This window comes from Orbicella franksi, chromosome 13, assembly GCF_964199315.1.
Source record: "Orbicella franksi chromosome 13, jaOrbFran1.1, whole genome shotgun sequence".
NCBI classification, from domain to species: domain Eukaryota; kingdom Metazoa; phylum Cnidaria; class Anthozoa; order Scleractinia; family Merulinidae; genus Orbicella; species Orbicella franksi.
Window position 1 is genome coordinate 1,388,562 of NC_138157.1, and position 14,891 is coordinate 1,403,452.

Here is a 14,891-nt window from a genome sequence, read left to right on the forward strand (position 1 = left end):
ACCAAATTCTACGTTGTCCGGAGAACGTGAACTACGACGGCTAATTTTCTATTGTTATTTCAAATGTTTCGCCGGCCGTATCCTAGATTCAGTGTCGTAATAGTTTTGACGCTGAGAAACGAAGGAAAATGAGTTTAGAGTATCGCGAGATTCGTAGGTAAATGTAAAATAATTTTTTGAACCGTTGACCTAGGCGTCGCGTCCTGGTTTCTTAAACTTCCTATTTTTTAAATTATCTATTAACCGCCCTAGCGAGTGAAGCTAACGTTTTGAGTGTTAGCCCCGGCTCAGAGAAAAGCAATTCTTTCACCAAACAAAGTGATCGTTTTACTAAGTAGACATGGAAAATGTTAAAAAGGGGATGGCTAAAACTAATTTCCAAAGAAGAAGGCAGTGTTAAGGACGACTTTGGAGATGCTCATTACCAAGGCTTGCTTCTTCACCGTCCACTGAGGAACAAAGCACCAGATAGGTCATAGATTTTGAAAACTCGTCCTTTTGAAAACGCTGATTTACTTGTGCTACTGTAAAATATTATGTTATATTTAGTACTCATTTTAATTTTAAGATTTAAGACGTGAATAAAAAAAATTTTCCAAAGATAAGTCGACAAACGGTAATTTATACACTCCAGATCTCTAAAATTCACCTGACTAACAGCTCTTAATTTATAACCCCTGAAAAACCAGAGAGGTTGTCAAGAAAACAATTTTATCAATTTAAAAATACTTTCCACAGTATTCCGAGCACACGCATCAGTGTTTCAGGGCAGAAAACGAACCAGGTCCGATTGCCCGGATCAAGCTCTTGGACAACTGAAAATGGAAGTGTGGTGGTCCGCTGGGCAAGTGAAAGTAGCCTATGTAGTATTGTTAGTGATAATTTACAATCAAGAACAATTTCAAAACTTAAGACTGCAAGATGAGCTAAACAATGAGTTGAAAGCAAGAATTGAACATTGTACTCCTATTGAACAAGTAATATTTTAGTGGGGCAACCGAAAACTGGAGTGTACTGGCCCAGTAGATACTGGATTTCAACAATTTTTTCCTGCCCTGTGTTTCCAAAGCAAATTGTGCTTCGCAGAGGCCAAAACGTTTTTTTTTCTAAAATTTTAGAGCACTTCTTTCTTACGAGCGCTCAAACAGAAAACAACGTCAACTGTTCTCCCGTTTCTGCAGGCTTTTGATGGACGTATAAATATTCATTTCCCGCGAAAAAGTGCAAAGATGGAAGTTACATTGGTTTAAGACAGTTAATGCCAGCGACAGAACGTAAACATTAAAGTGTCTTAATCTTCACGACTTCCGAATAAATGTAATACTTTAACTTTATTTTAAATTGACAAGAGGCATTGAGATTCTCGAAAACCGCTCCTATGTATAGATATCTTCCTTGCACTTAGCAATTCAATACAAGTGAATTTAAAACATACATTTAACGCTGAAATTTGAACGGGATAATTAAAAAAAAAAAAATTTTAAGCATATTACATTTGTCCATGGTTCTCCACACAAATCACAAATTTGTTGTCATTCTTTAGTTTCATTAGAATTCATGCCAAAATTTTAAATGATACCACTAAAAAGCTATGTTTACAGAATTTTAGCTTTTAAATTATCCGGCATGATTGAGGGAGAAATGAATTCTCCAAGTCTTAGTAAGACTAATATCATAATCAACGTTAATTCAGTTGTGCTGTAGGGAAGTGCAGCCAGGATTTGAGATGAGCAGCATATTTTGAAGCCTTTGGTGTTTTCTCGCATCTTGCCTGGTCCAGTGTTAATGGCAGTGGCCCGTTCCTATGCTAACCGGCCTCGCAGTCCTTCGCTATTGCCTAGCAACAAACCACTGTCAGCTGGTGTCCTGGGGCGAGGGTGGTACACTATGGTCCTCGAGGACCCTATCTTGAATGCGCCTCCTGCACATGGGACAGTCTTCAACTTGCAGAGCGCACCTCATACAAACGTCCCTATAAAAAAGACCGTGGAGGTTTAATGGATTAATACGTTCCCTCACCGTAGGAATATACGCAGAAAAATGTTGCCCCGGCAACGAATTTACTTGCCACCAGCTTCCGCTTTTATAGAAATAACGACTGCAATTTATTCAAGCTAGAAGATCGCTCTTGTCTTATACAATGATAACGTTCCTACTGACTAAACAGAACCCGGAATGTATACAACACTTCTAACCCATGTTATAAATCAGCAAGGGAGGGGAGGGAGGTAGACCGCTGTACGTTCTGTTTGACTTACCGGTGATTACAGGGTTCCAATCTGGTATCAACAGCGCGTTCAAAACATATTTTACACGGATCACCGGTTACACTCTCTTGGCGAATAGCAGCTAGCTTCAAATTCCTACAAATGAGTTCAACGACAGGTTATTTCAAGATGTGTTACTAGCGTAGTAAAGTGAGATGGATTTAATTTAAGAACGGTAAAATGCCTCACCCAAGATGGTGGTACTTTAAGAAAATAGCAAGTTAAACCAATAAGCATGAAGGCTTTGAAACGCGCGAGGAACGTAGTACGAGAAAAATGACGACCATGTCTTCGTTCTTACCTTGGTAAGATTACTTTGTCTTCCGCTTTCATGTTTGCGAAATCGTTAAAACTCTGGAATGTTACCTGCGGAGGAAACCTGCAATTGGCAAAGATCACGATTTTAAAAACAAAAGAGCATGGGCATAATCAAAAGGGCTTTGTAGTAAATTCGATAAATACAGAATTAAGAAAAGCTACGAGGGTAGGTTAAAAGGTGACTGGAGCTCTTGTTTACAAACTTACTTGAAGGGATCAGCTCCAAAATTGAAAATGCAATGCTGAAAAGACATAAAACTTGCAGCAGCGAAGAATCCAGCTCTGAAATAAACAAAGGTGATCACAGATAAGAGCAGTTTTCCAGTGGTGTGAGATAAATTACTTGCAAAACACTTCTAACGTTAAAATTTCGGACAACTCGGACAAATTTCGGACACTGCGCTGAAACATAGCTAGAGACAAACCACGAATTCCACTGAAACAACAACTGTGACAATGAAAGTTTTACTGCACTCTCAAGGTTTTACGAATACACCGAGGAGAAAATAGCACAAATTCCATCAAGCCGTTACGTATGCTCCATGAAGCCCGGCATAAAGGAAGGTAAGAGCTTTGGAGCTACTTCAAAGTTTTATACTGTACTGTAAATATTTCGGATGCTTGAGAATTTCGGACGGTTTTATTTTCGGACACTTTTTTGTCCGAATCAAAATCGTCCGAAATTTTTTGAAAGTCATGTCGTAAGTATACACTTATACACAAAATACCGAATAAGTAGCGTCTCCTTCTTTCCTGCCCGCGAAGAGTCTGCTCACGGACGAGTGAGTCTGCTCCCCACCCCACCCAGGAGTTCAGGGATATGTGTCGTTCCCCATCACTAAATCAAGGAAATGTTTCCCTGCCGGCTGAGCTTGCAAAAGAGGCAGGAATTGAAGTTCTCCCACACTGAATGAGGGACCTGGGTACGAGTCAGGATGTCAGTTTCACGCTCCGTCACGTGATTCAGTTTTTCTTTTCTTGTCGGACAGTGCAACAGTTTTCCCACCCTCCAAACCCTTAGCGAGTTCTTGCCTAAAGTTTATAGTAGTGTATCAACGTTTGGGTAGTTTTTTCCTGTTGTTGACTCCGATTCTGTTATCGCAGACAAATGGCATTCAGTGTGTGAGAATGATATTTTTTTCATTTTCCTAGGCGGATTTTCTCTTCTTCAATAATTGAAAAAATGCTTCTCAATGTGACTAGGAATTGACTTACCCTGAAAGTGCCGCTTTAAAATCTCTTTCGATGGCATTTCCATTCAACGAAAAAGCTACTTTCCCTCTCTCTAAATCTATAAGAAGTCCCAGCACATCACCTGAAAGTAAAGGACATCTTAATCTTTTTTTAATCCCACAGCTATACTCCAAAAACACTCTTAGGTCAAAGGGAAAAATATTTAAGTTGTTTGGATCCATTGATGACATGCACCAGCACTCCATGGCGGGATGGGTAACCTCTGCCATGTAAAAACGTAGATGTAGATGTGGACTGACCTGGTATCCACGGGCGGTGATGGTGAGGTGTGCTTCTGGCACCATGCCATATTAGCTGCCTGCAGCCATCATATGCATAAGAGAACTCATCATCACCGATACCATACCCTTCCTGGATCAAAAAAGGTTACAAGTTATTAACTATCTACCCCGCTTTTGTTTATAATGAATTACAACACGATCAAAGGACCTAACGATCCACAGTTGTTTTCCCCTGGTCAGCTATAAATCCGCCAAAGGTGATATCAATCCACGACTCTGTCCCCTGGTCTCTGTTTAACCGAGCAGTTAAGTGGACACTATCAAGTACAGCTAAAAGTGGGGAGCTTTATGTGACAGAGAGCCTGTTCACAGGCAAGTACACCGGTGTAACCAAATAAATGGAGAAAAACCGGAGAAGACCCAGCACCAACAACTCGACTACAAAGCAAGCAAATTGATCCAGGAATTAATGTATCATTCAAGGAAGGTCTTGCCAAAACTTACATGGTTGAGAAACTTGCTGTCTTTTGTGGCCCACCCAATCTGCATTACACCTGCTGTTAGGAGGATTACTTCATAATACCATACACCTGAAAACATATTAAACCTGCTATTAATTACCAAGATAGTCCATGTGGAATAGTACACAAGCAAAACATCAAAACTGATAAACCAGTAGACACAAGTCTACCTTTGCTCAGCCATTTCTAGACTGTTATTGAACATAGTGATACCACCTCTCTCATGATTTCAAATAAAACTATCATACTCACCTGAAGAGACAGAAAATGTACAACGCACACTTTCAAATGACGATGCATCACACCTTGCCTGAAATACCAAATGAGTTGTATCAAATAATTCATCAAGTTTAAACAAAGGAAATCATGACCCTGAAAATGTTTGGATAAAGCGGTTTTCACTTCAGTGACAAAAAGTAATTGGCTTTACATGAAGATGCTACATGACTAGCTTAAACATTCACACCACATCCATTAAAACCAGAATTAAAACCAAACATAAACCAATATAAATTGTGTATTTACTTTGAGTTTTGATCGTTTCATTGAAATGTCTGTGTTCCTTTTGTGATTGGCTAGTGATCACTTTGGATTTGGTTTTATGACACTCAAATGAAAACTACTCTTGACTATCTGATCTTATTAGCATAGATTTTCAAGTTCTTATTTCTCCATTTTCTCCTTAGTTTTAGTTTTGATAGGCCGCATTCAATACATCAATATTCTTACATGGCTCCAAGGTTTTAAGGTGACAAACTTCTATAATTTGGTTGTGTTCTCTTTGTATCCAAGTGGGAAATTGATGGACAAAAGAAACTTTAAAAAATTGCAATTTTGTCCTGAAAGCCTTGGAGCCATGTTAGAATATTGATATATCACAGCTTACCTACTGAGAGGATATATCAAACACTCAAGACAGTGTTTTCTCTACATTTCCAAAGATTCCAAAATTCATCAAAAATACGCTGCACTGCCAGTCACATGTATTTTCAACTCTTTTCTGGGTTTCTGGAAATGTGGTCAAACACATTCTTTCCTGCTTGATATATTACATAAAGAACAATTTAATTTCAAAATCACTTTGTTAAGTGCATGATACAATACTAAGCTCTGTAGTTGAGTGTTGGCAGCGACAGTCTGTTCAGGGACAATAAAGTGTTGTATTTGTTACAAGTCAGTTATAAGTGATCTTCATCTACCATACCATACATATCTCACCTCAAGGCCAGTGGGTGATATTTTTAGATAATCACTGACATCATTATTATTGAGCATTACATTGATCTCACTCACATCTGCTATTTCATAAGAGTAAGGACGATCCTGAAAGTAAAATGATAATAAACAATCTTTATATTACTGAAGCATCAAATCTGGATTACTACCAAGTTCTTTTGCTTAAGATTAACCTTTTTGACACAAACCAAAGGTTCAATTTATTCAAACACAAAACACTAGTGGTGATTTGACAGCCATTAATAGTAATTTACTTTCTGACTGGTCTTCTTCACCAGTGACCTTACTTCAACTGATTAATCTGAATTAATAAAGTTCAAAAAAAATTAAGCTTTGTATCATTAGGTATTGATTTATCACAAGCTATGAAAATTAGAAAATTATCTAGTAAAAGAGCAGTACAAAACTGCTAACTGCCACAACAAAGTTACAGCCAGTCCATTGCAGTTTAAGAACATCATTTTAAATTTAATTTATTACTTATCTTTAAAGTTACGTTAAGTTTGAAATATTACAATTGCTCAATGTCAAACTTTGACAGTGAACTGAAACTTTGCAGTGAGTTGTCATTTACTTTGACATAATTATCTTTCAATCAAGAGATTTTGTAACTGTCAGCTTACCTCAAAGCGAACTGCAAACATGGAGGATGCATGAAAAGAAAGAGAATTTCATTTCATGAAGCAATTTGACTTTGAATTGTCAACACAACCAAGATGGCCCAATGGGGCAATTATCTTACTGCAAGTACAAATATATTAATTTTTCTACAGATAGCTCTTTAAGACTTTTTCAAATCAGCCCTCTGTTGTTCCCTGTAGACATCACTTCACTTAATTTGAACTGATATTTCCCCAGTATGGCCCCCGCGCTTGGTTAATAAGATATCATAGATCTTGCTTCAAATTTCCAGCCACCAGCGATGATTTAATCTCCCATTATTGTCATAAAAACTCTTCATGATGGTTTTTCAGATATACTGTAACCTCTCTCTCACAAGTGTGTTGGGCAAAAAAAAGGCAAAAAAAAATAGTGTGCAGCAGATAGGGAGAAGGGAGAAGGAAAAAACAAGATGTCTCTAAATGTCATTTTCTCTCCTTCAGATTTATACATTCTCTTAGCCTCTGTAGGGGAGAGAGACATTATGATCATGCAAAGGAGACTGGGATGAGTGTTTTGTTTTGGTGCACTCCCATATTCTCCAAAGTACATTCAGCAGCTCCTGATAATAATCAATAAGGAGAGTTAATATTTTAAACAGGCTCACATATGTTGTCAAGAAGCCACTGAGAGCAAAATCCAGCCTGGTGTTGCTCAAAGTCTTTGCTTCCTAGCCATTCTTTTTCCAATTTTGCAACTATCTCTGCTATGCCAGCATCTCGAATGGTCAGCTTGTTCTCACCTGTTAATAAACAAGAAAATGATTTGAGCACCAAAAAGAAGACAACTACAGTTGGACCCTGCCAATTCGAACTCTGTTATTTCGAATTCCTGGTTATTTTGAACTCAAAATCATTTCTCTTGGATTTTTCCTTCAGTCATTTACTGTCATTCTTTCAAACTCCCACTGTTTGGAACTATTTTTCATTTCCCCGAGGGTTCCAAATAGCAGGATTCAACTGTATTTGACACCTTCCTGGTGAGTGCTCCTGTATTTCAGAGCTGGAAATAATCCTAAGTTCTACTTACTGACAATGTACTTTGGGTGGACATAATGCTTGTTACTAATAAAAGCAGATGTTTGTTTAATGTTTTAACCAAGTCTGGAGAGGTTATTAAAGAAATGCAAACCACAGGTCCATTTCATTTGTTACTTTTACCATGTTTCAAAGCAAACATGGTCTGCAAACAAGAAATGGGTAAAATTTTACTTATTTTGTCAGTCCAAGTATGAGTATTATTTCTCCATCCCTACACTTAATTGCAACTATTTCCAAGATTGCGATTCTTGAAATTCGTGGAAGAGATATTGTCAGCAAACCATATACCGCACAAACAGCTATGTATATGACTTCACTTTCCTAAGTTTCAGGACAACGACTGAAAATAAATCACTTATTTTATAACAGCATTATATGATATATAAGTTTCAGTTGAGAATTAATATCAACTGTAAGAATGACATACTTGTTTGTGCAAATTTTTCCAGGGCTAAGATTGAGTTCAGCACTACACCAGGACTTTCATCTATTGTCTGAAATTAAAAGTCTGACAATTACACTCTGGTGTCTCAAAAAGATTATTAATATCCAGAAGTACATGTTGTATTTTCTTGGCGTAGCTGAAATCTGCAAATTATAGACTGTGGTTTACTTGAAACCTAAGTCAAAAAACTAATGATAAGAAAACACTCCCGTCTGATTAGCCATACTGTAAGAAAATGATTTATGATTATTTGGGGGGCTTTTAGGTTAAAAGAAATAGATCAAGGCTGGCATCTTTTGGACACAATATTGTGGGCCATTATGAGTCAGAGGACTGAAATTTTGAAAACTCCAGTTCTTTAGTAATTATTGTGATTGTGAGACAAACTGTCATTTACTGTTTCAAATATATCTCCACCACCAAACTAAATTTGAAATACTAGAATTTGAACCGCCTCACAATTCAGAGAATAGACAGTTACAGTATCATTATAATGGGCAATATCTTAGGCATGCAATGGACTATAATAATAATAAAACATTAATTAAAGAGAATAAAGAATAAAAAGTAAAAATAACACAAGTGAAAAAAGAAAAGAGGTTTAGAGCAACATGCAACGGCATCGCCTTTTGCACGCATTGCATGCCTATAACACCAATACAGTAAGTTACATTATACATGTAAATTGTCAGAACTTGCAGCTTTTATGATTCCCAATTTAAATCCAGGAAAAGATAACTGTAAACAACGTTTCTCATCTTACCAGTCGCTGCATAAGAAAATCCAGTGTACCTTGTGTCAGCAACAGAATACTAAGTGGACCTTAAGTTGAACAAAACAAATTTCAGGATTCAAATGAATTATTCATAGAAAGGTAGAAAACTAAAAAAGGACTTTGCATCAGTCTTAAGATCCACTAACCAGCCAACTTCTCAGCTAAGCATGCCAAGACAACAGCCAGGTTGCGGCAAATTGAAGGGGTAAGGTCTCCTTCACGACGATCTTGCTCAGTATTAAATACAAGTCTTTTAAGATTCCTGGATAAGTTCAGTCTTGATGAAAGAGTCTGTATTGCATGCTTAGAGGAACACAAAACAAAAATCAGTTAAATTACTAGCATTTATAATGTATTGTGCACTGAATCGAACCCTGGGAGACAGAGGATTTTTTGTTGTTTTTGTGGCAAAGCCACTATCAGCGAGTGGCAAAGCAGCGATCATGGGCAAGTCTCACTTCCATGCTATTTTGAAACCAAATAGCACACCCAACTGGTTTTTGCGGGATCTGTTTGTTTTTGTAATTTGACATGTTTGCACGTGGCGCAGCAATGCGTGAAACAGTGTGTACATATTCACAAGATGAGGAATAGCAGTGTTTTGAGAACCACGACCAAACAAGTAACATCTGTATAATGGTGTAAATGATGTATCAAATAATTTTTGGCAAGTTTGCAGTTTACATCTGTTAATAGCTGGATATGGAAAGTTCAACTTATTCAACAGTATTTGTTCAAAAAGCAAAATATAGCAGAAAATTTAGAAAATTTAAAAAGCTCTTCAAGGGAAAGGAAAGAGCACAAGGAACTGAATGAGCGAATAATTTCTGTGGAACAGGTGAAAAGGTATCATCAAGTGAACAGGCAGACATGCTGTGATCTTTAAGCCCTGGGATATACAAATCAATCAGAGCGCATAAGGGACAAACAACAACTAAAATGGCAGCCTTTGGATATCCAAAACCTTGATCATATAAATATGCACAGACTTTAGGCACAAGTTAAAAGATGAAGGATTCCCTGCATCCAGTCAGCAGCAGCACAAACACATCTTCCTGCTTGACAAAGTGATGCAGAGCCTCTTCTTAAACAGGTTTCAACTCTAATATTCCTGAAAATTCAGTATCCAATGCATAGTGTACTGCACCTCGAAATGCCCACTCAAATTCACTGCTTCCTTCCACCAACATGGCATCGTTGTTTCTTCAAGCCAAAAAAACTGGTTTTTACTGCTTCTGGGATGCATTGTAGAGGTTTAACCAATGAGAGCCAGTGTTAGATCATTATCGCTCAAAAGGTCTGGCACTAGGTATGAAGACCAATTAGCGAATGAGTTCAATATCTGTATTCATGGAAGTGAGGCTTGTAACTGCCCGTACCAGAGGTTTTTTTCTGCGCTCGCCACGATCTCGATTGCTACAATCATGATCGCGGCTTTACCACTCACCGATAGCGGCTCCGCCACACAAAAAAATCCTCTAGTACCCAGGGTAACTGAATTGTTCTGAGACCCACAGAAAATGCATGTTGAGTTCATTGTAATTTAGTTAAATGTAACATTTGCAATTCACAACTGGTACTGACAGTCTGTGGCCAGAAAATACATTTTTCATAAGATCTTGGTTATGTGGCTTGGAGGTTAACTTGGCCATTACACCACAATCCAGCAGTGGGCTGGATTGCAGTAGAACGTTGTAGGTAGTAAAGGGCACAGATGTAGTATTGCTATTAGTCAGGATCAGTGTAGGGATGACTACTGTGCAAGATGGCTTTTTCCAAACTGGTTCACAAAAGCTCATTTGGCCCTACAAACGGGTCATCTAGTGGTATGATAACAAATCCGGGGTCGGATTAAATCAAGCATTTACCCTTGTAGGAAGTGGACACTCATCAAGAAGGAGACAGACAACAGCAGCTCCAAGTGAATCTTCCAGAGGAATAGCAAATATACAGGACTTGACAACATTAAGCCATCCCTCCTCTGCTCAACAACAATATAATAACATTATCACAAGTGACAAATTATTGTCAAAAAATGATTGTTTTGAAGCATTTAGACAGTAAATTGTGCTGGAAATAATTCAATTTATTACATAGCAGGACATATGTCTTAATTTTCAAATCTCTATTTTGGACATAAGTCCTTTCAAATCCTATTTTTGGCCAGACACATTTATTTATTAATCTCCAATCACAATGTAAAATCTTTTGGACAAATTCACAAACTTGGTTGGACAAATTATGTCTGTTGGCCAACTCTTACTTTGAGTACTGGAAATCACACAAGTGGTGCATATCTTGGATATTACATGTACCTTCTTCGGCTATGGAGTGTAGAATTGTCATGCACTCCGGAGGCTCCATGTTACTGCAAAAAAAAAAAAGGAAAAGAAAATGTCTTTCTTATGAACAAGCGTACCAAATGCTTGTTTTGGTTAAAACTGACCCACATAGAAGTACAATATGGCCATCAAGTCTCTGACAAAATAGAATGCCAGTTGTTACATTGCAGTTGAACTTCTACAAATGGCCACCTTTCTACAATGGCCACTTTGTTGACCACGCAGATGGTCCATACAATTTAAATCCAGTCTTATTTTAATTGCTTTACAATGGCCTGTTAGCTCTCCACGATAAAAATGGGCACTAAACATAGTAATAAGCATATTCCAACTACCAAAATAAACACTCAACAACAGCCAGATAATCAACAACTGATGAATGTTAAATGTTGGTTTCACACACAGTACCCCCATACATTGATGGCTTGCTTATATAAATATTGAAACAATAGCTTTTATGTGATTGGCCGTCTTGCACATAACTCACACGCAGATATAGTTACGACACTATAAATATCTTAGCCTCACCATGGGACATCTGCAACGTTTTTTTCAAAAACTTACCAATGCCCCATAAATGCCTGGGAGGGGGATGGAGGGGCTTAGAGTTGACAGAGCCATAAACACAACAAAAAAACTACTATGATTTCAGAGGTTATATCTGCATATTTCATATCAATACATAATTATTGAGACATTATTGTGGTATTTGAATAGCTTCTAACAATTTTCATGAGATGCAATAGTGTATGATGTATAAATTTGTCTGACAGATACACTTATCATTAAGTTAATTGTATCTATAACAAAATTCTTGATTGTGATTGGTTCCCTGCGTGCCTATTTGTCATGTAATCGGCTCAAGATCATGTGGGTGTCCAATATTTATTACAAGTATCTAATTTGAACTTTTTGAAATTGGATACCTGTAATTGGATACCCACATGATTTGCACGTTAATTACACGCACTTTAATGACTTCCTTCGCACTATTTCCTACGATTTTCAAAACTTATGAAAAGCACTACAGAGATGTTCGCTTAAAAGAGGTTTTCAAAAGAGCTTTTTAATTCCGAAATTTGTTATGGATACGATTAATTAGTAATTGGACCTCATGTCGTACAATTCAGGGTGAAATTGTGCTAGTAATTTCAAATCGGTAATTTCAAATTGCACTCGTTCGATTTTGAAATTACTTGTGCAATTTCTGCCTGAATTGTACTCCACTCGGTCCAATTACTATTACTAATTGAATAGGCCTTTTTCAACAGTTGGCCATTTGATAACTGTCATGAAATTTTCGCCTTTGGGTTTAAAAGGCTACAAATTTCCATTCTTGCTTTTATTTTACCCCTCTTTCTATCTCTAATAGTTATACAGTGTATGCCAACAGCTTCTTTATGTTATGATTAATAATGGGAAAGGTTTCTGGAGGGCAAAGCTTCCTCACTTTCATACAAAACATTCTAATTTTTGCAAAATTCAAATCCTCATTAAATCTCAACCTACCATGGCATTACTCTCAAAACTGGTGTTCTGGCTATTTACAACATGCTCTTTCCAGTTCTGAAATTCATACAGCTGTAGCTCAATTTTAGAAATCATCTGTCACATGACCAACTGTTGCAAAAGGCCTCTTCAATATTATGACAGCTGGGCATATGAAAAAGTGTAGACCTTCTGAAAAGTCCTTCGTCTTGTTTATTCAGTACCTGCCGGATGAAGGACTCTTCCTGCTTGATTGCCACCAATTTTAGCGACCCAATAGACTGTTCACAGTCCCCTATTTTTCCGTGAGATCGTAGATGTTGATCTTTGAGCTCAATGGGCCGCCATCTTGGTCTCTTCATGCGAGCAAAACTGGAGAGAGTACAAAATGCCTGTGGGTAGGGGTGGTGGAGGGCACAGCTGACGGAAAAAATAGGGAGACTGTAACAGCTTCACTCTGTCTCGTGTTCAAGGGGCACGGCCGCCAGTTTGGCGCCTCCGTTAATCAAATCAATTAACAATCTCCTCCCCTGAGAAAAAACCTGTCAAATCAGGGTTGATGATATGAATACATGTTACTGTGCTGTGAATTTCGAAACATTTTGAAGGTTTAATAAGTTGAGTCGAATGAATGCGGGACAGGAGAACTCTTCTCTGACTCCAAAAAAACCGGCAAAGCCCGCAGAGAATTCCACTTATTCAGATGCGTGCCGTCTTTGTGGGACTAATATTATTGTAAAATTTCAGTCGGAAATAAGAACAACCAACGGAGCTTTCAGCCATTTCCTTCGCCAAAACGAAACTTTGATATATTAAACTCTTGCCAAAACCAGTTGGAAGAACCGCCAAAACATCTTTTCCTTCGAGTAAACGAGAAACGGCCTCCTTTTGCTCGTGCTTTAACACCAATCCTCCAAGACAAGAAGCATACAGACGATCAAAATCAAAACATTCTACAGAAAATTCTCTTGAAATTGATGCCATTTTGGCCTGAGCCGCAAAGTGATGAATGTGACTCTCTGTCACTCAAGTTGTCAACGCTCTGCTACACTCTGATGAACTCTATTGTCCCTTCGACCAATCAGGTGTTGCCGTTGCTGGAGCAACCAACGCAGCGAACACCAGACAGAGGGAAGCTGTTACAGTCTCCCTATTTTTTCCGCCCTGTCACCCCCACGTTATTAACCGCACCGCCACTACCCATGGGCATTTTGTACTCTCCCCAGTTTCGCTCGCATCAAGAGACCAAGGTGGCGGCCCATCGAACTCAATGATCGACATCTACGATCTCACGGAAAAATAGGGGACTGCTGAACAGTCTAGCGACCCAAAAACGGGTCGCTACGCTTCAACCAATCAGAGGTCCCCTGGATACCCCTTGGGGACCGAATTGTCAAACTTTGCGCAACAAAATGTGACTTGTGGCTAAATTCAATACGGGGTCGATTGCGAAAGCTATTAACAAAGCCCCAAAGGCCACGGGATATCATGTATTGCGTGACTACCAGAAGAAAACAGTGGAAGCATATCTGTCTGGAAGAGATGTGTTTGCTTCTGCACCAACCAGAGCTGGGAAAAGTTTGACTTTCGGCCTAACATCTTCTATCCCGCTTCGCGGCCTAACATATTCTACCCTGAAATTCATGAGGTCTACTTGTGGCAAGTCTAGAAGAAGTGTTGCTTGTTTGTGAAACTAAGAGCAAGTGTGGCTCGGAAATAATAACTAGAAAGGCAACTGAAAAATATCTTGTTTACGTTTACGACAATTTTGTGTAATTTAAATAAATAAAAGCGACAAAAGTTATCTTGAACACATTTTTCTTTTTCACTTTTTGACAGGTTGATTACGGACTGTTGGTGAAGATACACAGTGACACACAGTGACATGCTCATTCGGAATGAGCAAACAATAAATCCGTATTTGTACGTCCCCTTAACAGTCTATTAAGCTAGCAAGCACACAAATAAGTCTTACTTCTCTGCGAGCTTCCTGAGAGCGCGAAGGGCATCCAAAACAAGATTATCTGTGTGATCAGACACCCCATTGGCCGAAGGAATATTACTCCTTCCGTATTCCACATCGTAGCTGTCCTGTCTGAGTGGTTCGTGGGTCTTACAACAGCAAATTCCCATATATAACAACACGATCACTAAGCTCAAATTAGTGCGGAGTAAGGTTGGCAAAAGTAATTGGGAAAGACAACATCACCACATTTTTGAAAACCACAGAAGTTTCTCCCCTTCAAAAACAAAACTATCGAAATGTTAGAGTGCCTTCGCACCTTAGTAGTCAGCTGTAACGCGAGCAATGTTACGCGCAAATT

At 38.4% G+C, this 14,891-nt stretch overlaps 1 protein-coding gene across 1 annotated transcript; it reads right to left on the reverse strand.

Annotated features, from left to right (window-relative positions):
• Positions 1 to 493: 493 nt before the first annotated feature.
• On the reverse strand, positions 494 to 14,831 carry LOC145465528 (RING finger and SPRY domain-containing protein 1-like). The gene is made up of 17 exons (XM_081449308.1): positions 14,543 to 14,831; positions 11,053 to 11,105; positions 10,606 to 10,718; positions 8,884 to 9,040; positions 8,726 to 8,784; positions 7,945 to 8,011; positions 7,085 to 7,219; positions 6,441 to 6,451; positions 5,800 to 5,904; positions 4,834 to 4,891; positions 4,565 to 4,650; positions 4,079 to 4,190; positions 3,801 to 3,900; positions 2,793 to 2,867; positions 2,569 to 2,646; positions 2,259 to 2,363; positions 494 to 1,972 (listed from the first exon to the last, which is right to left on the reverse strand). The coding sequence occupies exons 1-17, from the start codon at positions 14,698 to 14,700 to the stop codon at positions 1,855 to 1,857; spliced, it is 1,590 nt and encodes a 529-aa protein (XP_081305434.1). The 5' UTR covers positions 14,701 to 14,831; the 3' UTR covers positions 494 to 1,854.
• Between the last annotated feature and the right edge of the window lie 60 nt (positions 14,832 to 14,891).

Bases quoted from the DNA above. Each gene is read 5' to 3' on its own strand.
- LOC145465528 (XM_081449308.1), bottom strand. From the start codon at position 14,700: ATGGGAATTTGCTGTTGTAAGACCCACGAACCACTCAGACAGGACAGC. The intron at 9,041-10,605 runs GTAAATGCTTGA...TGTTCCTCTAAG, and splicing joins AGTGTCCACTTCCTACAAGG to CATGCAATACAGACTCTTTC. The intron at 4,892-5,799 runs GTGAGATATGTA...TTGGTATTTCAG, and splicing joins TATCACCCACTGGCCTTGAG to GCAAGGTGTGATGCATCGTC.